General features: G+C 41.5%; 1 protein-coding gene and 1 pseudogene across 1 annotated transcript; one reads left to right on the forward strand and one right to left on the reverse strand.

Moving 5' to 3' along the window:
- Positions 1–11,329: 11,329 nt before the first annotated feature.
- On the reverse strand, positions 11,330–18,122 carry LOC118394078 (cell division control protein 45 homolog; annotated as a pseudogene).
- Positions 18,123–18,307: 185 nt separating this feature from the next.
- Positions 18,308–22,113, forward strand: LOC118393336 (ubiquitin recognition factor in ER-associated degradation protein 1). Its single transcript, XM_035785925.2, has 12 exons — positions 18,308–18,461; positions 18,916–19,048; positions 19,267–19,299; positions 19,403–19,524; positions 19,786–19,916; positions 20,023–20,095; positions 20,263–20,331; positions 20,445–20,513; positions 20,599–20,649; positions 20,789–20,877; positions 21,106–21,190; positions 21,350–22,113. Exons 1-12 carry the CDS (start codon positions 18,459–18,461, stop codon positions 21,419–21,421), a joined length of 930 nt encoding a protein of 309 aa, XP_035641818.1. The 5' UTR covers positions 18,308–18,458; the 3' UTR covers positions 21,422–22,113.
- Positions 22,114–22,390: the final 277 nt, after the last annotated feature.

The following is a 22,390-nucleotide window of genomic DNA, read 5'->3' on the forward strand; positions in this document are numbered from 1 at the left end:
TCAGTTCCTGTATGTTATCACAGTTACACCATAAGTCGTTAATCATTAAACATATACATCCACCCTTCTGGTTCCCGGAGAGATGTTTGTTCCTGTCGGCGCGATGTACTGAGAACCCAACTGGCTTTATAGACTCAGACAGTATATCTCGAGAAAGCCATGTTTCTGTGAAGCAGAGTATGTTACAATCCCTGGTGTCTCTCTGAAAAGCAACTCTCACCTTGAGTTCATCAACTTTATTATCCAGAGATTGGACATTAGCGAGTAAAATACTCAGGGGCAGTGGGTGGTGTGCACGCTTCCTAAGTCGAACAAGAAGACCGACCCGAGTACCTCTGCTGCGCCAGTGTGGTTTTGGGTCAGCCTCTGGAATAAGTTCAATTTCTCTGGGGAGAGCAAACAAAGGATCCGCTCCAGGGAAGTCGTAATTCTGCTTGTAGTGCTGGATGATGCTCTAATATCCAATAGTTCTTCCCGGTTTTATGCCACAAAACAATTCCTTAGCTATTAATGTAAAAAATAGTACATAAACAAAATACTGCAGAGTTTCCTAAGAGCTAGTTGCGATGCTGCCATCTCCGTCAGCGCCATCTGTGAAGCATGGTGGAGGTAGTGCTATGGTGTGGGCATGTATGGCTGCCAATGGAACTGGTTCCGTTGTATTTATTGATGATGTGACTGCTGACAAAAGCAGCAGGATGAATTCTGAAGTATTTAGGGCTATATTATCTGCTCAGATTCAGCCAAATGCTTCAAAACTCATTTGACGTTGCTTCACAGTGCAGATGGACAATGACCCGAAGCATACTGCGAAAATAGTCCAATACTTTTTTAAGGTAAAGAAGTGGAATGTTCTGCAATGGCCAAGTAAATCACCTGACCTGAATCCAATTGAGCGTGCATTTCACTTGCTAAAGGAAAAACTGAAGGCAAAATGCCCCAAGAACAAGCAGGAACTGAAGACAACTGCAGTAAAGGCCTGGCAGAGAATCACCAGGGAAGAAACCCAGCATCTGGTGATGTCTATGGGTTCTAGACTTCAGGCAGTCATTGACTGCAAAGGATTTGCAACAAAGTATTAAAACTCACTATTTAATTTATGATTATGTTAGTTTGTCCAATTACTTTTGATCCCCTAAAATTGGGGGGCTATGTATCAAAATGGTTGTAATTCCTACACAGTTCATCCAATAATTTTGACAAAACCCTTAAATTAAAGATGAAAGTACACTTAAAGCACTTGATTGTTTCCTTTCCAATCCATTGTGGTGGCGTACAAAGCCAAAATTATTCAAATTGTGTCACTGTCCAAATACTTATGGACCTGACTGTATGTATTGGATAAGGCACAATCATTTGGGCTTGGGCTCATAAAATGCTCATCGGGCTCAGGTATCATCAGGGTTTCATTTTTTAAATGAAAGCTCTAATCAAATCCAGACAGGTCTATTTACAGTATATGCTTTATAATACTTTTGAATGACACTTTCAGTTTTGGCGGTATATACTGAGTTACCGGGATACAAGGAAAATATTCAACCCTAACCTAGAAGTATAGCGATACCGCCAGCGTTTGGATTTACCAATGTGTTAGGTTGTTAAAATTAGCCATTAGTGGGTCATACGCCCACATAGCTAGGGAATGTAAAGGCCATTCATGAGAACAATTCGGTCGAGGTAGCTATATGAGTTGGGCTGATTATTCTTTGGTGAAAAAATAACTATTAGCAGAGAGAAAATGTAGGTTCAAAAACTGCATGTATCCAATTGATAGTTTAGCCAAATGTGGCCAAGAGCCTGCCCACTTGATAGAACTCCATTTTGAATCTATGCATTGATCAACTTTCATAGTAACATTTAGTCATTTTTCGCTATGACGACAAGCTAGGCATTGCATCCCTCCCTCTATTGGCATTCAGACTGTGGTGTGTATCTGGTGTTTGGGCACAAAGAAGCAGTCCCTGCTCTGTTGGAAATGGGTTGGCTCTCTGGGCTGTTCTTGTGGGACTGTTAGTTCCACTCCTCCAGCCACCTCACAGAGGGCGACGAAGCCAGGGTGTGTGTGTAAAGTTGAGGCTGCACCTTTAAAATACCCCCATTCCAGAGAGAAAAGAAGCAAACAGGGCCAGCAATGTCACTCAATGGGCCCTTGCCATGTAATGGTTTAGGACCTGCAGTTGCCTAGCTACAGGATCTATAATGTGGTGGTATGGATGAGCCTAATAAAGGCCCAGCCTGTGGACACACACACACACAAACACACACTCCCCTGTCTGGGACAGGGAGAAGGGATTTACGAACAGCCAGTGATTCAGCAATGAACAAAGCATGAGTAACTATGTGTACGAGATGTAAGAATGTTTCTTTCTGTGTTTATGAACTATCACAAATGGTTTCTCTCTAAAAACGTTTTTGGAATGTCTTCACATGGAAAAAACAACAATCCAATCTGATCCAAAATGTTGATGATAAAAGCATGACAAGTAGGGATAAATAATGTAGATGAACTTTATTGAATTTTTAATATTGCTTTTCCAATATCCTACTCCATCTCAACACATTTCATTCTCAAACAGGTGACCAATGTAATACAATGATACAATATATCTATAATAATCTCAGTAACATTGGGAACATCATGGTTTCTGACACATGGAGAAGCCATTTTAGTGAACAGTAAACTTGACCTAGTTGAGGGAGAGCGATTGGACCCGAAGAGAAGGGGGTGGGTTCTGGGAGCTAAAGAGTCCCCTGATTATTTTTGCACCCCACCCCATGGTTAAGGTTAGGATTTGGGGAGGGTAAACCGATCCAAAATCTGTGCTTTAAGGTAACATTAACCCAGTACGGTAGTTGGCAGTTGGGCTGGGTTGTTGTTTCTCATGACCTGACCTTTCACCTCTAACCTTGGCCTGTGGAGTGAGAAGTAACTTCCCTCTACTGATCACGCATGAGCTCATCTCCCTGGAACCCCCCCACGTCACTGAGGTCACAAACCCTCTGACACCTCACATCTGCTGGAGCACTCAAAGCATTAAGGTCAGGTGGTCACTGCACACCTTATAGTGAAAAATAGACAAAGACTGAAAGACAGAGAGATACAGCGGGAGGGGAAAGAAAGAAGGAAAGATAAAGACCACTCACCTTCTGAATAACAAGATATTATACTTTATGTCATATCAAGCCTCTAAATCCCAGTTAGGGAGTTTCTATAAAGGAGTCTGGTAGGAGCATACTTTCTCTCTTAGTCAGATCTTTGATAAATAAAAGGTTAGGTGATTTACTTTAACAAGGTGATTCAGACAAAAAAAGAGAGAGTAAAATATGACTCAGTCAAAGCAGGTGCATCCAGATAAAGAGTCTCCAATAAAACAGAGTTTCAGTCACTCCATTCCCATGCTTACAGTAAAAGGACAAATGGGAGTTTATCATCTTAACTGATGAGCAAGTACATAAGCTATTTTTAGAAGTGGTAAGTGGCACAATTCATGGCTAGATAGTTGTGGACCACTGAGACTTAAGCCAGCCCAGTAGCACGATCAGACTTCCTGTCGGAAAACGGAACAGGGAGGGACATGTGAAATATGGGAGAGAGGGGGCTTAAACACTGCTCCATCACACATGTGAAACACTCCTTGTTATGGGCTCTCGAGTTGTTGTCTCACACTACTATCCCTCAAGCATGGACATACACACAGATGCACACACACATGTCCATGAACGTGCGCAGAGAGAGAGACACACACACACACACAGTCTTGCACAGCTAACCTTGTTGGGACATACAATTCAGTCCCATTCAAAATCCTATTTTCCTTAACCCCTAACCCTAAGCTTAACCCAAAAACCTAACCTTGACCCTAAACCTAACCCTAGCTCCTAACACTAAACCTAATTCTAACCTTAACCCCCTAGAAATAGCATTTGACCTTGTAGGGGCCAACAAAATGTCCCCAGTTGGTCAACGTTTTGTTTGTTTACTATTCTTGTGGGGACTTCTGATCCCCACAAGTATAGTTAAACATGTCCACACACTTCCACACACACACACACACACACACACACACACACACACACACACACACACACACACACACACACACACACACACACACACACACACACACACACACACACACACACACACACACACACACACACACACACACACACACACACACACACACACACACACACACACACACACACAAAAACCTGGGCCAGACAAAGTCACTCATTCCAAATCATTAATCTCATCTACCCTGCACTACACCTTCCTAAAGTGGTTGTGTTTGTGTTGGAGATGTTTTTGGACTTGTCAGCAAAAAAAACAGAGGCTACTCCCTCTGACATCCCACCCAAGACATTCCTGCTTTTGTCATCTAGATGGAACAACATGTTGTTCCTTTACACTAGAATGAGGAATCAAGACCCCAGTGAGGAGGTTATCAATTGCATTACAAAATATTAACATAGAGTGAAAAGATTTTGAGAATGGGAGTTTTATCCAATTTTCCACTCCACCATTCATCCAGAATAGATGAACAGATACTAAACAACAGTCTGCCTACTGTATAGTACACAAATACAACACCAGTCTGCCTACTGTATAGTACACAAATACAACAACATCAGGCCACAACACAAAAAACAACCCTGTTAAACACTGAAACAAACATGCCACAGAACAGACAACACATCCAAGAAACCACAAGGCAGCCGGACCAGACAAATTCCTGACAGCTCTCTGCTGAGATGAATGAGAGGGCCTGCAGGTTGTGGAATGTCGGCTCAGGAGACATTTTCTGAGTCTCTCTTCTTGTATGTCTGTCAACCTTTTCAGCTAAGAACCCACATTTGGGGGGAGGGGGGTTGAAGTGACCAATCAAGTAAACCAAACTATAATCCAGGAATTACATACAACACATCATTTGAAGAAACAGTGAGTATCCTAAGGTGTGAGTGCATGCCATGCCAGCGGTCCTCTATCTACTCTGTCTACATTCATGGCCAAAAGTTTTGAGAATGAGACAAATATTAATTTTCACAAAGTCTGCTGCCTCAGTTTGTATGATGGCAATTTGCATATACTCCAGAATGTTATGAAGAGTAATCAGATGAATTGCAAAGTCCCTCTTTGCCATGCAAATGAACTGAATCCCCAAAAACATTTCCACTGCATTTCAGCCCTGCCACAAAAGGACCAGCTGACATCATGTCAGTAATTCTCTCGTTAACACAGGTGTGCGTGTTGACGAGAACAGGGCTGGAGATCACTCTGTCATGCTGATTGAGTTCTAATAACAGACTGGAAGCTTCAAAAGGAGGGTGGTGCTTGGAATCATTGTTCTTCCTCTGTCAACCAAGGTTACCTGCAAGGAAACACGTGCCGTCATCATTGCCTTGCACCAAATTTTGCCTAAGAACACAGCCATGAATAAAGAATGGTACCAACACATCCTCCGAGAGCAACTTCTCCCAACCATCCAGGAACAGTTTGGTGACCAACAATGCCTTTTCCAGCATGATGGAGCATCTTGCCATAAGGCAAAATTGATAACTAAGTGGCTCGGGGAACAAAACATCAATATTTTGGGTCCATGACCAGGAAACTCCCCAGACCTTAATCCCATTGAGAATTTGTGGTCAATCCTCAAGAGGCGGGTGGACAAACAAAAACCCACAAATTCTGACAAACTCCAAGCATTGATTATGCCAGAATGGGCTGCCATCAGTCAGGATGTGGCCCAGAAGTTAATTGACAGCATGCCAGGGCGGATTGCCCTTGAAAAAGAAGGGTCAGCATTGCAAATATTGACTCTTTGCATCAACTTCATGTAATTGTCAATAAAAGCCTTTGACACTTATGAAATGCTTGTAATTATACTTCAGTATTCCATAGTAACATCTGACAAAACCTTGTGGAAATTAATATTTGTGTCATTCTCAAAAGTTTTGGCCACAACTGTAGTCAACCCAAGGTCTTTGTAATTAATGGACAAGGCTGTTTTTAGTATCAGCTGGGCCTGTTGGCCCACATATTTACATGGGAAATGGCAATCAGTACAAGGGTAAATAAACAAACAAGTTACAACACACACACACAGGATCCTGTGGAGAGCATTGTTTTGACACTAATTGCGTCTTGCAGGAAACTCTGTGTTGCTTATTCCAGGCACTGGTGTGGATTTTCTCTGTTGACTGATGCTCACAACAGCACAGCTTGGGAAAAATAAACAACAAACTATTAGTTTAGGATTAAATTAGTGTTTAGATAATTCCTATGAGTGTGTGAGCCCCTATCAAAGTTTATCTTTGAAACCCTCCCACTGGGCACAGATGTTAGTTCATGTCTAGTTTTGATTAACATTAGGTTGAGTTGTCAACTAAAGTGAAACCAACAAACAATGTCACCATGGCATATAGGTTATAAGTTGGGTGAAAGGAAATATTAAGTTCCCTTATGTTGATGACTTTAAAAAAAATATTTGGGGGTTGAAATGACATGGGCACAATGTTGACTCAACCAGTTTTGGCCCAGTGGATTCTGTTTTGAATACCCTCAGGACTGGACTAGGATAGTGTAAAGAATGTCCTTCCCTCTCTGTGAGGTTTCCAGGAAGTGCAGTGTGTCCATTCTCGTGAAAGGCTTTAATTGGCCTCAGGTCTGGCCTTCTGTGAGGCTGCCCAGTCATCTAAGACACTGGCCTCTCCATGCCGTGTATGTGTCTAAGCATTTGGTATAGTCACAGATCCATGACGGTGGGTAGGTGGTTAGACTTTCAGAAAGCAGTAGCAGTGGTAGGTCCTTTGTTCCCAACATGGTCTGTAGTTCGATGGCATCTCGGGTTTAAGAAGGAAAGAAAAAAAGCATGCACTGTAGTCAGGTTCATTGCTACACTACCAAATAAAAAATAAGAAAAATGCACAATATTTATACTCTGTTTCAAGAGTTTGTTTAGAAAGAGGATAGTGATGCCAGCATTCGAGACTGAACCTATAACTGTGAGAGGTCAGAGGACACTAGGATTAAGGGTCAAATTGTAAAGGGCATTTGTAGACCCCAGCTGAAGTTTGAGGGAGCTAGTGACGATTGGCTCAGTAAATTCAGCACTGGGGAAGAGCAACTTATTTGTGTGTGTGTGTGTGTGTGTGTGTGTGTGTGTGTGTGTGTGTGTGTGTGTGTGTGTGTGTGTGTGTGTGTGTGTGTGTGTGTGTGTGTGTGTGTGTGTGTGTGTGTGTGTGTGTGTGTGTGTGTGTGTGTGTAACCCACTCACCCTCCTCAGCAGTGACTCGGTGAGACGGGCGACAGGGAGTAGGAGTCAGCTGTGGGCTTTTGTCCCTGGTCGTCCGGCCTGGCTAATCCCATCAGGAATCTGGGATTGTTAAATCGAGAAAGAAAGAGGAAGAGAAGTAGTGAAATGGCTTTAGATGGAGGGGGTTATGTGTGAGAAGTGATTGAGACATGCTGTACATATAATGTGCCTGAATGCTTCACAGCCCCTGTAAAAAAAAAAACAGTAAAGTAAACTACCGAAGAGACCACAACTCATCTCCTTCACTTTGAAAGTGAGTTTGTTTGAGAGAATGTTAATCATTAAGCAACATTATAAGTTTGAAAATGTCTTCCCCAAAACTTTCAAACATCTCTTTAAGTCTTTCTAACCAATAAACACATATGTAATACTATATGAATAAAGAGGTAAAGAGCTGCAATGGTATTGACACAGTGACCCATACACACAATCGCACACAGTGCTCTTGGGTAAAGTAGTCACTGGGGTCCTTCTGTGAACAAAGTAGCAAAACCCTAAGGAGTAAAGGCAACACGAGTGTGTGAGACTGTAAGGTCATCTAATACTCTCTGTCCCACACCCTACTCCTCTCCTGCCACGTGTGTGTGTGTGTCGTGGCGACCCGACCAGAGGAGTGTGTCATAATCCTCTGGAACAGAGCAGCGGAAAGACCAGTGGCTACACATCACTGGGGGTTGGATGGGTGGAAGATGGTAATCAATAAATATGCTGGGGTTTGAGGGGTGAGGTGGTTTGGTTTAAAGGTGGAGTGAAATTATGGCGAGATGGAGATTGTTTGGAGATGAAGTAAAGATGGGTTAGGACTGGAGAGGTACAATTGAGGTTGCATCCCACGACACCGTATTCCCTATAAAGTGCACTATTGGACCCTGGTCAGATATCAGGGGAAGCTCACCCAGGTAGAAACTTTGTCTTTACACAGAATTCTGCTAATTCCCAACTTTTTGCAACAGAGACCATGAGTGATGTTTCCCCCGAAGAATGGCCAGTGGGAGGGATACCATAATTGACTGGATGGAATTCACAATCTCTTCACGTTCAGTGGCATCTGAGAGATGTGACCTCTGTATAGATTGGGGTGAGGCTATGAGAAGGTAAAAGGGTATGGGGGTGTTGAGATGGGGCACAAACCTGTTGTGATTTGGTGAAAAGGCAGACAGGAAAACCTCCAGAACATTCCTTGATAAGGATGAAGTTCACAATGTAAAGGAATAGTGGAATAGTGAAACCAGACCCTGACCAGGGTAGTCATGGCAGCGAAGTCCCACATCACAGTGGCCAAGTTCAAGGGACCATCTTCTCCCAAAGTAGAAGTAAACAATAATTTGTCTCTGTAAGCTCACTTTAGGTAATAACAACACTAGAAAATAAACAGGTTCCACCCAGTAATTGGTGGGGTGGTGTATGTGTGTGTGTGTGTGTATATATACAGTTGAAGTCAGAAGTTAACATACACCTTAGCTAAATACAGTTAAACTTGGTTTTTCACAATTCCCGACATTTAATCCCAGTAAGAAATCCCGGTTTTAGGTCAGTTAGGATCATCATTATATTTTAAGAATGTGAAATGTCATAATAATAGCAGAGAGAATGATTTCTTTCAGCTTTTATTTCTTTCAACACATTCCCAGTGGGTCAGAATTTTACATCCACTCAATTAGTATTTGGTAGCATTGCCTTTAAATTGTTTAATTTGGGTCAAAAGTTTTGGGTAGCCTTCAACAAGCTTCCCACAATAAGTTGGGTGAATTTTGGCCCATTCCTCCTGACAGAGCTGGTGTAACAGTCAGGTTTGCAGGCCTCCTTGCTTGCACACAATTTCAGTTTAGCCCAAAAATGTTTTATAGGATTGAGGTCAGGGCTTTGTGATGGCCACTCCAATACCTTGACTTTGTTGTCCTTAAGCCATTTTGCCACAACTTTAGAAGTATGCTTGAGGTCATTGTTCATTTGGAAGACCCATTTGCGACCAAGCTTCAACTTCCTGACTGATGTCTTGAAATATTGCTTCAATATATCCACATAATTTTCCTTTTTCATGACGCCATCTATTTTGTGAAGTGCACCAGTCCCTCCTGCAGCAAAGCACCCCCACAACATGATACTGCCACCCCAATTCTTCACGGATGGGATGGCGTTCTTCAGCTTGCAAGCCTGCCCCCTATTTCCTCCAAACATAACGATGGTCATTACGGCCAAATAGTTATATTTTTGTTTCATCAGACCAGAGGACATTTCTCCAAAAAGTATGATCTTTGTCCCCATGTGCAGTTGCAAACCGTAGTGTGGCTTTTTTATGGCGGTTTAGGAGCAGTGGCTTCTTCCTTCAGGTTATGTTGATGTAGGACTCGTTTTACTGTGGATATAGATACTTTTTTAGAATCTTCACAAGGTCCGTTGCTTTTGTTCTGGGATTGATTTAGACTTTTCGCACCAAAGTACATTCATTTGTTTGTACAAATGAATGTGGTACCTTCAGGCATTTGGAAATTGCTCTCAAGGCTGAACCAGACTTGTGGTGGTCTACAATTATTTTTCTGAGGTCTTGGCTGATTTCTTTTGATTTCCCATGATGTCAAGCAAAGACGCACTGAGTTTGAAGGTAGGCCTTGAAAAACAGGTACACCTCCAATTGACATCAATTAGGCTATCAGAAGCTTCTAAAGCCATGACATCATTTTCTGGAATTTTCCAAACCGTTTAAAGGCACAGTCAACTTAGTGCATGTAAACTTCTGACCCACTGGAATTGTGATACAGTGAATTATAAGTTAAATAATCTGTCTGCAAACAATTGTTGGAAAAATTACTTGTGTCATGCACAAAGTAGATGTCCCTAATCGACTTGCCAAAACTATAGTTTGTTAACAAGAAATGTATGGAGTGATTGAAAAACAAGTTTTAATGACTCCAACCTAAGTGTATGTAAACTTCCGACTTCAACTTTATATACGGTCGTGGGAAAAGTTGATTATGACACATATTAATTTTCAAAGTCTGCTGTATGATGGCAATTTGGAGCATCTTGGTGGAGCATCTTGCCATAAGGCAAAATTGATAACTAAGTGGCTCGGGGAACAAAACATCGATATTTTGGGTCCATGGCCAGGAAACCCCCCAGACCTTAATCCCATTGAGAACTTGTGGTCAATCCTCACGAGGCGGGTGGACAAACAAAACCCCGCAAATTCTGACAAACTCCAAGCATTGATTATGCAAGATCGGGCTGCCATCAGTCAGGATGTGGCCCAGAAGTTAATTGACACCATGCCAGGGCAGATTGCAATAGTATTGAAAAATAAGGGTCAACATTGCAAATATTGACTCTTTGCATCAACTTCATGTAATTGTCAATAAAAGCCTTTGACACTTATGAAATGCTTGTAATTATACTTCAGTATTCCATAGTAACATCTGACAAAAATATCTAAAGACACCGAAGCAGCAAACATGTGGAAATAAATATTTGTGTCATTCTCAATACGTTTGGCCACGACTGTACACACGTGGGTTCAGAGGAAACTAAATGCTAAAGAATAGAACTATACACTTTCTAACATTCAGTTGCACTGCACCAGAGCTCAGTAAGCAAGATGCTCCTTCTGGCATGTTTCCCTCTCACTGTGGCGAGCAGGTCAGCCTTTCCTGTGAAACTGCCAGCACCCTCTGCTCTGTGGGTCGTGGCTGCAGATTGATCAGAGAGAGATAAGGGGCTCACAGAGCGGGGCTTGGAGCACACCCATCCATCCAGCACAGTAATGAACAAAGCCCAAACTAAAACCAGGAAACTGGGGTTATATTCCGCTATGTGGGCCAACGTGTATTAACCCATGCTCCAGATCAGTAGACTGGGGGAGATGGTTAAACCATCACAGTTTCTATGGTCCACATCACTTACTGAGAAATTTTATTACACACCCTACTACAATGTTTCAAACGTATCCTTCCCCTAGTAGATGGTAGCGTCAACAATTATATGTGGATAAAATATAATTTATTAAGTGTTATGTAAAATAAAAAATAAAGACAACAGAAGAAAAAAAAAACTATTTACATGATCAAAAACATTTAGAAAAAAAAATGTACAATATACACATGGAATTGGCATCAAAGTGTCCAGAGCTGAATAGACAAAACATTGGAATTACTGTTAGCTGAATAAAAGGGGTGAAGCACACAATCGAGATCATCACATCGGGCATGAATCTAATTGTAATGTCAGTCTCACATCGGGCATGAATCTAATTGTAATGTCAGTCTCTTCCAGCATCGACAGCTTTCATATTTCACTTTCAGGAACTTTACCCAAACAGTGTGCCTTAGGACAGCAGGGTGATGAGGGCATTCAGAAACTTAGTCCTGTCCTCCATCTTTAGCTCAATGACTGCAAAGGGAAAACACAGGTAAGGATGTGTGTGTGTGTGTGTGTCTGTTTCCATTGGGAAATGGTTAACACCTGAGGATGTAATGATTACACCTGTAAGAATGACTTGAGGCATTTGATGAGATCCAAAATAAATTATTGAACTGTGTGTAAGAAAAAAGAAAAAAAGTGTACAGCTAACAGGTTCCATCTGTAATGTCTGCTCTCTTGTGGCCAATATATACAATGACAAGAACATTTTACTTACGAGAGGTGTCGAAGTGGTTGTGGAGAGTTCTGGAGCTGGTGCTCTCTGCTGCCTTCTCAAACGCACAGCCAATGAAACCATTGGAGGGGGAGAGGGTGAGAAAAATTAGAGGCAGAGCAAATGAAAGGAATCAAATTACAATGGTCATTTTTGGTTTTCCCACAAAATTACAACCAAGAACATTCAAGTGCTGTAATCTTGCGCACGGCCAACACACGTTATGGACTCACTTCTTCTTGTCGGATGTCTCAGACTCAGGTGGGATGCCCAGAACAATGACAGTTCCCTTCAAAATCCATGGGAGCAGCTATGACCAAGGGCAGTAGCTTATAGCGCTTATTCCTCGTCTTTGAACAGGCATAGGCAGACATAAGCAAGAGTGATGCAAAGGACCCCAAAGGAACATCTAAAAACACATTTTCTTTTGAAACTAATTGAAGACAAGGGGCAATAAAGCTAGACGGGGGCTTGGACAATAGGTAGGTGAAACACAGTGAGGAACTCACGGAGCGTACGAAGGCTTTGAGCAGGTACTTGCAGAGCAGAGTCAAAGCCATGGGCTTGGAGAACAGCTTCACATCAGGAGTGCCATGCACAGAGATGGAGAGGAGCGTTAAGGGGGGGCATGTCACTCACACACGCACCTCCAAGAGGTAGCAGTAGAGGAAGGGTCCCTGTGACAGTATGAAGTTGGTGCAGATGCAGCTCTGTTGGATGGCTTTCAGCTTCTTCTTAGCCAGGTCAATGCCACCATGGAGACACTCAAGGTTACCTTACCCCTATCAGGATGGGATCATTCTAACACCTAGGGTGCATTCATTAGCGCACAGCATAGCAAAACGTTTTGCAATAAATTAGATTCTATTGGACAAATTCAGGTAGGTCCTCTCCCGTCTCATCCCGTTTGTATGGAGATAGAAATCTATTGAAATGTTTAATATAACCTTTCTATAATACCTCCAGCATCGGCACCATGCAATGCACCCTGGATAAAAAATGTGCTGGACTCTGCGTTAAATTACACATTTCTCGAAGTAGGAATATCACAAAAATGTATCAATGGCTCAGTCGAGAGAAGACATCCTCCTGAGTTATGACATCAGTCACTATTGAAATCTGACATGTACGAAAGACATTTTCACAATCTAAAAGTCGTATTATATTAACTTCCAGTGTAGTGAGAGCGTCTATCACGGTGCTACAACATACCGGGCAGGATTTCTGTCTGCTTGAACGCCAATAACTCAGATACACATGAAAAGACCCAGAGAAATCAATAAAAACAACTTTCAAGATGGGTGAACCTTTTCTTTAATGATATGCATCCAGATGTATTTATTTTATATTCATGTGTGTGTGTGTGTGTGTGTGCGCACGCATGGATGCACATGTGTGTGTACTTGGAGAGGAAGTCAAGGGTCTTGATGAAGTTGTCGCCAGGGCTCTCATCCTTCTCAGTGTTCTCCAGCAGGGCGACAGCAGCGTGCACCACAATGGCCAGGAAACTATTCTTGAAGCCAAAGTGAATGCCGAACGTCTGGATACTGATGTCCTTCATACTGAAGGAACAGTGACAAGAGCATTTAAAATTATGGTTTTGGGTATATTGAGAGAGGAGAATATTGTATTCATAATATACAGAGTCAGACGACGGAATACAGACTAATTGATACCGGGGATTATTTACAGATACAGGTAACTGGTCAAATAAATTGACCACAACCATAAAGTGTCTTTATTAGGCACCGGGCCACCACGTGCCAGAACAGCTTCAATGCACCTTGGCATAGATTCTACAAGTGTCTGGAACTCTATATGAGATGTGACACCATTCTTCCACAAGAAATTCCATAATTTGGTGTTGTTATGTTGATGGAAAATTCTGTCTCAGGCGCCGCTCCAGAATCTCCTATAAGCGTTCATTGGGTTGAGGTACAGTAACTGAGACGGCCATGGCATGTGTTAACATAATTTTCATGCTCATCAAACCAATCAGTGACTTCTCATGTCCTGTGGAGAGGCAATATCATCCTATGGGGACATAGCTATGGTAGCCAAAATAATGGTATGCACAGGACTTTTATACACGACCCTAAGCATGGGATGTTAACTGCTTAATTAACTCAGGAACCACACCCGTGTGGAAGCACCTGCTTTTAATACACTTTGTATCCCTCATTTACTCAAGTGTTTCCATATATTGATGCACTAAAACAGACACTCTTACCTGTATTTCTTGGACAATTATTCTATGACTTCTTGCAGATTCTCTTTGATTGACATGTCCATGGAGTTGAACTTCTGCTTCACCTGCTTCAGGGGCAGGTTGGACAACACAAACAGAAAGAATCTTTAATAAATCATTCAAACCACCCATTATCATCAATGAATCAAATGACAAACTGCTGCTCATTACTCTTGATGAAGTGACATTTGTCCTTCAGAGGCCACTGACTAATTGATTAGTAAATTATACTCAAGAATTTGAGTCCCGCATGTCCCTAGAATGATAATTTGCTTATTTGACAGATGATTCAAGTTGACAGTCAAAACTTGAGGGTAGCATACCCCATGTCAGCAAGGAACTCTTGGAGTTTCTTCTGGCCGTGCATGGACCAGAGCTTGAAGTTGCAGGAGGTATGAGTTACATATACTAGAGACCAGTGTTGGTACAGGGCCAGACGCAGACTGAGACAGTGTTTCAAGGGGTTAACATACAAAGAATGCAGGACAGAGAGCAGAGGGTGACAAGCAGGCCACTTCACTTTTTCCACATTGTTATGTTAGCCTTGTAAAATGTTCCTCAAACTACACATAATAGCTCATAACGACAAAGCCAAAACATGTTTAGACATTTTAGCAAATGTGAAATGAAAAACAGGAAATATCTTATTTACATAAGTATTCAGACCATTTGCTATGAAACTCAATTGAGCTCAGGTGCATTCTGTTTCCATTGATCATCCTTGAGATGTTTCTACAATTTGATTGGAGTCCACCTGTGGTAAATTAAATTGATTGGACACCATGATTTGGAAAGGCACACACCTGTGTAAATAAGGTCCCACAGTTGATAGTGCATGTCAGAGCAAAAACCAAGCCATGAGGTAGAGATGGGAGAACTTTCCAGAAGGACAACCATCTCTGCAGCACTCCACCAATCAGGCTTTTAATGGTAGAGTGGCCAGACGGGCCTTTTACAGAGGAGTGGCTTCCATGCGAGCCCGCTTGGAGTTTGTCAAAAGGCACCTAAAGGACTCTCAGACCATGAGAAACAAGATTCTCCTGGTCTGATGAAACCAAGATTTAACTCTTTGGTCTGAATGCCAAGAGTCAGATATGAAAGAAACCAGGCAATGCTCATCACCTGGCCAATACCTTCCCTACGTTGAAGCATGGTGGCAGCATCATGCTGTGGGAATGTTTTTCAGCGGCAGGAATTGGTAGACTAGTCAGGATCGAGGGAAAGATTAACAGAGCAAAGTACAGAGAGATATCCTTGATGAAAACCTACTGCAGAGTGCTCAGGACCTCAGACTGGGGCAAAGGTTCACCTTCCAACAGGACAACGACCCTAAGCACATATCCAAGACAATGCAGGAGTCGCTTCAGGACAAGTCTCAATGTCCTTGAGTGGCCCAGATGTCCGTTTTTAATAAATTTGCAAAAATGTCTAAACCTGTTTTTGCTTTGAGTCTTCTTGGGTATAATGCTACAAGCTTGGCACACCTGTATTTGAAGGGGTTTCTCCCATTCTTCTCTGCAGATCCTCTCAAGCTTTGTCAGGTTGGACGGGGAGTGTTGCTGCACAGCTTTTTAATAAGTCTCTCCAGAGATGCTCGATCAGGTTCAAGTCCAGGACTCTGGCTGAAACACTCAATGACATTCAGAGACTTGTCCCGAAGCCACTCCAGCTTTGTGCTTAGGGTCGTCATCCTGTTTGAAGGTGTACCTTCACCCCAGACTGGAGGTCCTAAGCGCTCTGGAGCAGGTTTATCAAGGAACTGTGTACTTTGCTGCGTTCATCTTTCAGAGTAGGTGAACTGATGATCTCTGCATGCGTGGTTCCCACCGTGAAGCATGGTTGAGGTGTAATGGTGCTTTGCTGGTGACACTCAGTGATTTATTTAGAATCCAAGGCACTCTTAACCAGCATAGCTACCATAGCATTCTGCAGCGATACACCATCCCATCTGGTTTGCGCTTGGTGGGACTATCATTTGTATTTCAACAGGACAATGACCGAACACACTTCCAGGCTGCGGAAGGGCTATTTGACCAATAAGAAGAGTGGTGAAGTGCTGCATCAGATGACCTGGCCTGTACAATCACCTGACCTCAACCCAATTGAGATGGTTTGGAATGAGTTGGACCACAGAGTGAAGGAAAAGCAGCCAAAAAGTGCTCTGCATATGTGGAAACTCCTTCAAGACTACTGGAAAAGCATTGCAGGTGAAGCTGGTTGAGAGAATGCCAAGTGTGTAAAGCTGTCGACAAGGCAAAGGGTGGCTACTTTCAATTATCCAAAATATATTTGGATTTGTTTAACCCTTTTTGGTTACTACATGATTCCGTGTGTTATTTCATAGTTGAGGTCTTCACCATTATTCTACAATATAGAAAATAGTAAAAATAAAGAAAACCCATTGAATGAGTAGGTGTGTCCAAACTTGACTGATACTGTGAGGATTAGATAGAGGACCCAGTTTCAACATAATCAATATATAATGCATACTCACTGAAGTTCCACGGTATTCATATTGGTCATAGTCAAGCAGGATCTCGTGTCTGAAATGAAAATGTTAAAAAAAAAAAAAAAGTCAATCTGCACAACATCATTACTATTTAAACTTTTAAAACTCTAAAGAACCATCCCCTTCGTGCCTCCCACTCTTTGCTCTATCCTTCTCTCCACAGCCCCCTAAAACATGGGAACATGTTGGTATAAATAGCAATACATCACTGCAATATGATCGGCTTTGTCCGCTATTTGTGGAATCATCATTGTCATACACACAAATCAAATTACACCGGACATTTTTTTATATAAGAACCATAAATATGAGAAAGATCCACCTTGGCCCAAATGGTTATTTACATAGAGGTGGGATGGGATAAATATAGGGTATATTTTCTTTGTCATAACTTTTGTTACATCAATATGGTAATACCTCATCGCATCATCTCCGTTTCCCAGAAGGCACTGAGCCTCCATCGCTCTTATTCCCAGTCCTCGCTGCCTTCCTTTTCATCGTGGATGATGTCGTCATAGGAGGGCATTCCAAGGCCATCATCCTGCTTTATCATCAGCTTCACCTTGGGGGGGCAAACTTTGATTGCCAAAGTCAATCAACCACTTGTGAACGACTAGCCCAAACTTAGACCTCTTTATTAATCATTTAATTTATTAATAATAATAATACTACTACAAGGTCTAATTGTATTCCAATAGCAAATGCTTTCGAGAACTCACAATCAAATGACTACCTGTATAGTGGCACATGTTCCACGTTGGAATGTATATCCATAGTCAGTTCTTAAAAAGCCCTCCCTTACATGACCAATATAGGAGACATGATGCCACAGACAAGAAGCAGAATGGGGCATGCACACACTGACATCAATGTTTTGATTTGGGGGGGGGGGTCAACAATTGAATGTAATTATTTCCCGGGCACAACTAAATTAACGCTAAATTAACGTTAGCCGACTGAAAAATAGTCCTCTCCTCTCTATTGTTAGCTAAGTACGTTAACTAATTACAGTAGTCAACGTTATCTAACTAGTTAGCATGCAGGAAGCTAATTTCAGTTTCAGAAGCTCTCACCTGGTTGACAACAATGTCGTAGAATTCCTTTCTTATGCCCGTAATAAACAATTCACACTATTTTCGTGAGGTTGCATTAAAAAAAATACATATATATATATATATATATATATATAGCTATTTGTTCTTTGAGCTCAAGTTGCAACACCAGGAGCTTTTTTGTTGCATGCCCAAAATTTCCTTGAGAAAATATCACGCCAAATTCGCACGTCAGCTGGCGATATTTAAACAGCCAATAAAACTCTACCTACCAGCATGCAATTTCTATTGTTCAGTTTTACATAAACTCTACAAAGTGGAGTTTTATTGGCTGTTTAAATTTCGTCAGCTGACGTGCGAATTGTTGGGCATGCAACAAAAAAGCTCCTGGTGTTGCAATTTGAGCTCAATGAACAAATAGCGCATAGCTATAGGGTATCTATCCATCCAGCTCTGTGAGCCAATCCCGTAGGATGTGATCTTGTTTTCTGGATTATGATTGCTGTTCATGCTTTGTTTTGTGATATTCGTCACTTCCTGCTGTCATCGTGGCTAAGCGGAAAACAACAGTAGGAGCAGTAATAAGGAGCAGTAAACAGGAGCAGTAATAAGCTATTTAATAGAAGAAGAATAACAAATAAGCTATTTATTACAGCTTTATTCAATACATGTTGATATATAACGTTTTGGCGTACAGTAGCACATCATGGTAAGTACTCAATAACATTGGTTTTGACTGTTGCTTTTGTCAAAAAGTACCTACACTAATAACATCGCATTCGAAATTCACTAGCTAAATTAACTACCGTTAGCGAGTAGGAAATAGGTAACGGTAGCTAGCTCCCTGGCTAGCCATTTAACTCAAATGACACATTGTCTCTATGCGATTTAAGACTAAATGAATAGCTAGCTACCTTGCTCAGATACTTTACTACTTTACTTGGGAATCGTACTGCTTTAAAACATCGTTATAGGGTGTCACTTGTCATCTAGTTTTACATTACGCAAGCTAGCTAGTAGTTATGAACATGTTTGAAATTAAATATATATTTTTAAATAAATCAGGGTAAGTTAGCTGCAGTAACCAGCTGAATAACTGTCTCAAAATAGCTAATTTTAAACTAACAATACTGTCTAATTGTTTTTCGAAATATATGTCACAGTTTTCCTTCAACATGTTTGATCACCCGATCCCACGGGCTTTCCAAAACCGCTTCTCCACTCAATACCGCTGCTACTCTGTGTCCATGCTGGCGGGTCCCAACGACCGGTCGGATGTGGAGAAAGGAGGAAAAAGTAAGTAATCTATGTGATGGCTGTTCTATAAATTATACATTCGAATTGATTGTAACTATACAAGGAATGTATGGAGTTTAACACCTATGCTTTGTACCAGTTCCCCATACACAAGTGAGAGATTGCAGTTACCCTCATCATACAGTCAATGTAGTATGTATTATCCTGCTCTAAGTGTTCTTCAGTGCTCATATCACTGTAATGTTTTCTCCTTATAGTTATAATGCCACCATCAGCACTTGATCAACTAAGTAAGTATACTCTTCCTACATTATCCAGATTTAAACTCTAATCTACAAATGCCATTTACCCAGCAGATGTTTTTTTTTTACCCTTCACTCTTTTCCCCCAAAGGCAGACTTAACATTACCTACCCCATGTTGTTCAAACTGACCAACAAGAACTCGGACAGAATGACACACTGTGGTGTCTTGGAGTTTGTAGCAGATGAGGGTATTTGTTACCTGCCACACTGGGTGAGCAGGGTTGTTTTATTTCAACACTTGTTTTTTCTAAACTGGTGAGGTTTTAATAAACATATTCATAGCCCCTGGCATATATCTAGTGCCATATTTCAGTTTTCTATCAAAGGATGTTTTAAATTAGGGACACACAGTGTAGGTTTATAAGTCACACTCATTAAAATCTTTGCTCACATATAACCAGCTCTCTGTGGTCATGACCCTTTTTGTGTAGTGTGTCTGTAGTAACATGGCTGTTTGTGTGTTTCGCTGTAGATGATGCAGAATCTCCTGCTGGAGGAAGGGGGCCTGGTCCAGGTGGAGAGTGTTAACCTCATGGTGGCAACATACTCCAAGTTCCAGCCTCAGAGCCCAGACTTCCTGGATATCACTAACCCCAAAGCAGTGTAGCTACAGTTATAGACTTATCTCTCTGCACATTTAAGTGCCATTGAAAATAGACACAAAACCTACTCTGAAATTATTCTCACATTCTGCTTGTCTGTCTCATAGGTTGGAAAATGCCTTGAGAAACTTTGCCTGCTTAACCACAGGAGATGTTATTGCAATTAACTACAATGAAAAGGTAACTATTTAATGTTATTGGTATGATGACTGGGTTACAAGGCAAAACTGTAATGGAATTTGACTTTCCAGCAGAATGTTGCTTCTAAATTTAAGGTGTGGCATACAGTTGTGCCTGACCTGTATTATCTTTCTAACATCTGTTTTTTCTCTCTATACTGATTTCAGATCTATGAACTGCGAGTGATGGAGACTAAGCCAGACAAGGCCGTATCTATCATTGAATGTGATATGAATGTAAGATCCTCTGTACTGTCTATCATACCATAAATGGAGACACAACACTGTAGCTTAGATTATGGTACCGAATAGCTCTACCTCACCCAGCCATACCTGTTGTTGTCTCTCAGGTGGACTTCGATGCTCCGTTGGGTTACAAAGAACCAGAGAGACGTTACAAAGCACCAGAGGAGCCCACAGTAAGAACCACACATATTTAATATTTCTAATCTGGTCTCAGTGTTTATACTGTATGTTTGGATGAACTCTAATCACTCACAACAGGAAGAGGAAGGAGACCCCAGCACTTGGACTGACATGGACATGAGATTCAGAGTGAGTTTGCTTATATTTTTCATACTTACTGCAGTTTATATACATACTGTATGGTTCACTTTCATTTATTTGTATCTCATACACAGTCATTCGCAATTTAACCCATGAATTAATCTATGAATACTTATTCTCTCTATAGGCCTTCACTGGTTCAGGCAATCGTCTGGATGGCAAAAAGAAAGGCATTGAGCCTAGCCCCGTCCCCATCGATCCCAGTGACATTAAAAGGTTGGGAGCTATGACCAGTCTAAAACCAATCCCTAGCCCTTTCCCCATATCCTGTCACTTTTGTATTTGCAGATCAGATCTGCATTATCTCCATGAATGTATATGTGACTAGGGTTGCAAAATTATGGGAACTTTTAAAGTTCCTGGGATTTTGCAAAACTACATGTGACATGCTATGATGACACCGGCTCTGGTCTTAACCTTTAACCCCTCTCTGTCCCCATACAGAGGGATTCCTAACTACGAGTACAAGGTCGGAAGGATCACCTTCATCAGAAACTCCAGGCCTCAGCCCAGGAAAACAACAGAGGATGTAAGTACGATGGTCAAAAAAGTAAAATGTAATAAACCGCTCAATCCCTTTCCTGCAAAACTGATATTCAGAAAGGTATAAAAGCCATATTTAGACAGTTTATATTGGATGTGCCAAATTTGAATGCATTAAGCTAAAGCTGGTCTTTTATATTTACAGGAGGATTCAGAATTCATCGCCTTTTCTGGTGAGGGACAGTCACTACGCAAGAAAGGTGGCAGAAAGCCTTGAGGCACTACAGTATTCAACTGCAGAGACTGACTGACTTACTGTAGACTCTACATACCCACACATCCATCATAGGAAACCAATAAAAGCAAGTCATGAAAAGAGCTGGGTTCATTTTTCTGTCCCTTAGCAGGAATCGGCAAGGTTTTACTTTCTTTTGATGATATTGTAACGGTCTTGTCCATGGTCAGCATGTTAAAAGCTCTTCTAAAAAACTGAATGCTATTCTGAGGTTAGTCAGTGGAGACTTCTGCGGGGAGAACGGCTCACAATAATGGCTGGAGCGGAGCGAATTGAATGGCATCAAACCATGTCTTTGATACCATTCAACTTGTGCTGTTCTAGCCATTATCGTCGTCCCCAATTATGGTGCCACCAACCTCCTGTGGTTAGAGTACAGGGTTGCTGGTCTGAGCCCAGCCAAAGCCAGCTACCCTTTCCTTTTGCTACAATATGATGCATATTTTAAAAATTCTACCTTGTTTTCTCATAATGGGATTACCCTTGTTAATGTTGATGATGGAGTGGGTTAGATTTTTCTTTGAATATGTATCAAATTAATTAGGAAACGCTTCTGACATTGGAACCTGTTGAACTCGAACTTTGAGAGTGATGAGTGGCGGAGGTGGATAAGAGCCATTCCTTTGTTTATTTATCAACTCTGAAATAAAGTACAGCGTTTTGAATAAAGTGCACTCTGTATAAATCTCTGTTTATTTTTGTCTTTAAATAATTGTGTGTGGAAGGATTTTAACATTTTGGTTCATAAGAGCCCAAAGTTAATGTGTATCAGCAGGTATTGAAATGGCTACATATTGTAATTCATACGAGTGTAATAAGCACAGTAAAGGGATAGAGCAATTTATAGATGTGAATAATTTTCTTTGCTTACTTCTGCAAATATCAGCTTCTTGTTCTCGAGTTCATTCATTGCCGGAAGTGGGTGGGTGGGACTCCTGCTTTTTCAGTTTT

This window comes from Oncorhynchus keta, chromosome 14 (assembly GCF_023373465.1).
Source record: "Oncorhynchus keta strain PuntledgeMale-10-30-2019 chromosome 14, Oket_V2, whole genome shotgun sequence".
Lineage (NCBI taxonomy): Eukaryota > Metazoa > Chordata > Actinopteri > Salmoniformes > Salmonidae > Oncorhynchus > Oncorhynchus keta.

Coding starts and splice junctions, on each gene's coding strand:
- LOC118393336 (XM_035785925.2), top strand. Junction 20,332..20,444: donor TCATTGAATGTGATATGAAT/GTAAGATCCTCT, acceptor GTTGTCTCTCAG/GTGGACTTCGATGCTCCGTT. Junction 20,650..20,788: donor ACATGGACATGAGATTCAGA/GTGAGTTTGCTT, acceptor TTCTCTCTATAG/GCCTTCACTGGTTCAGGCAA.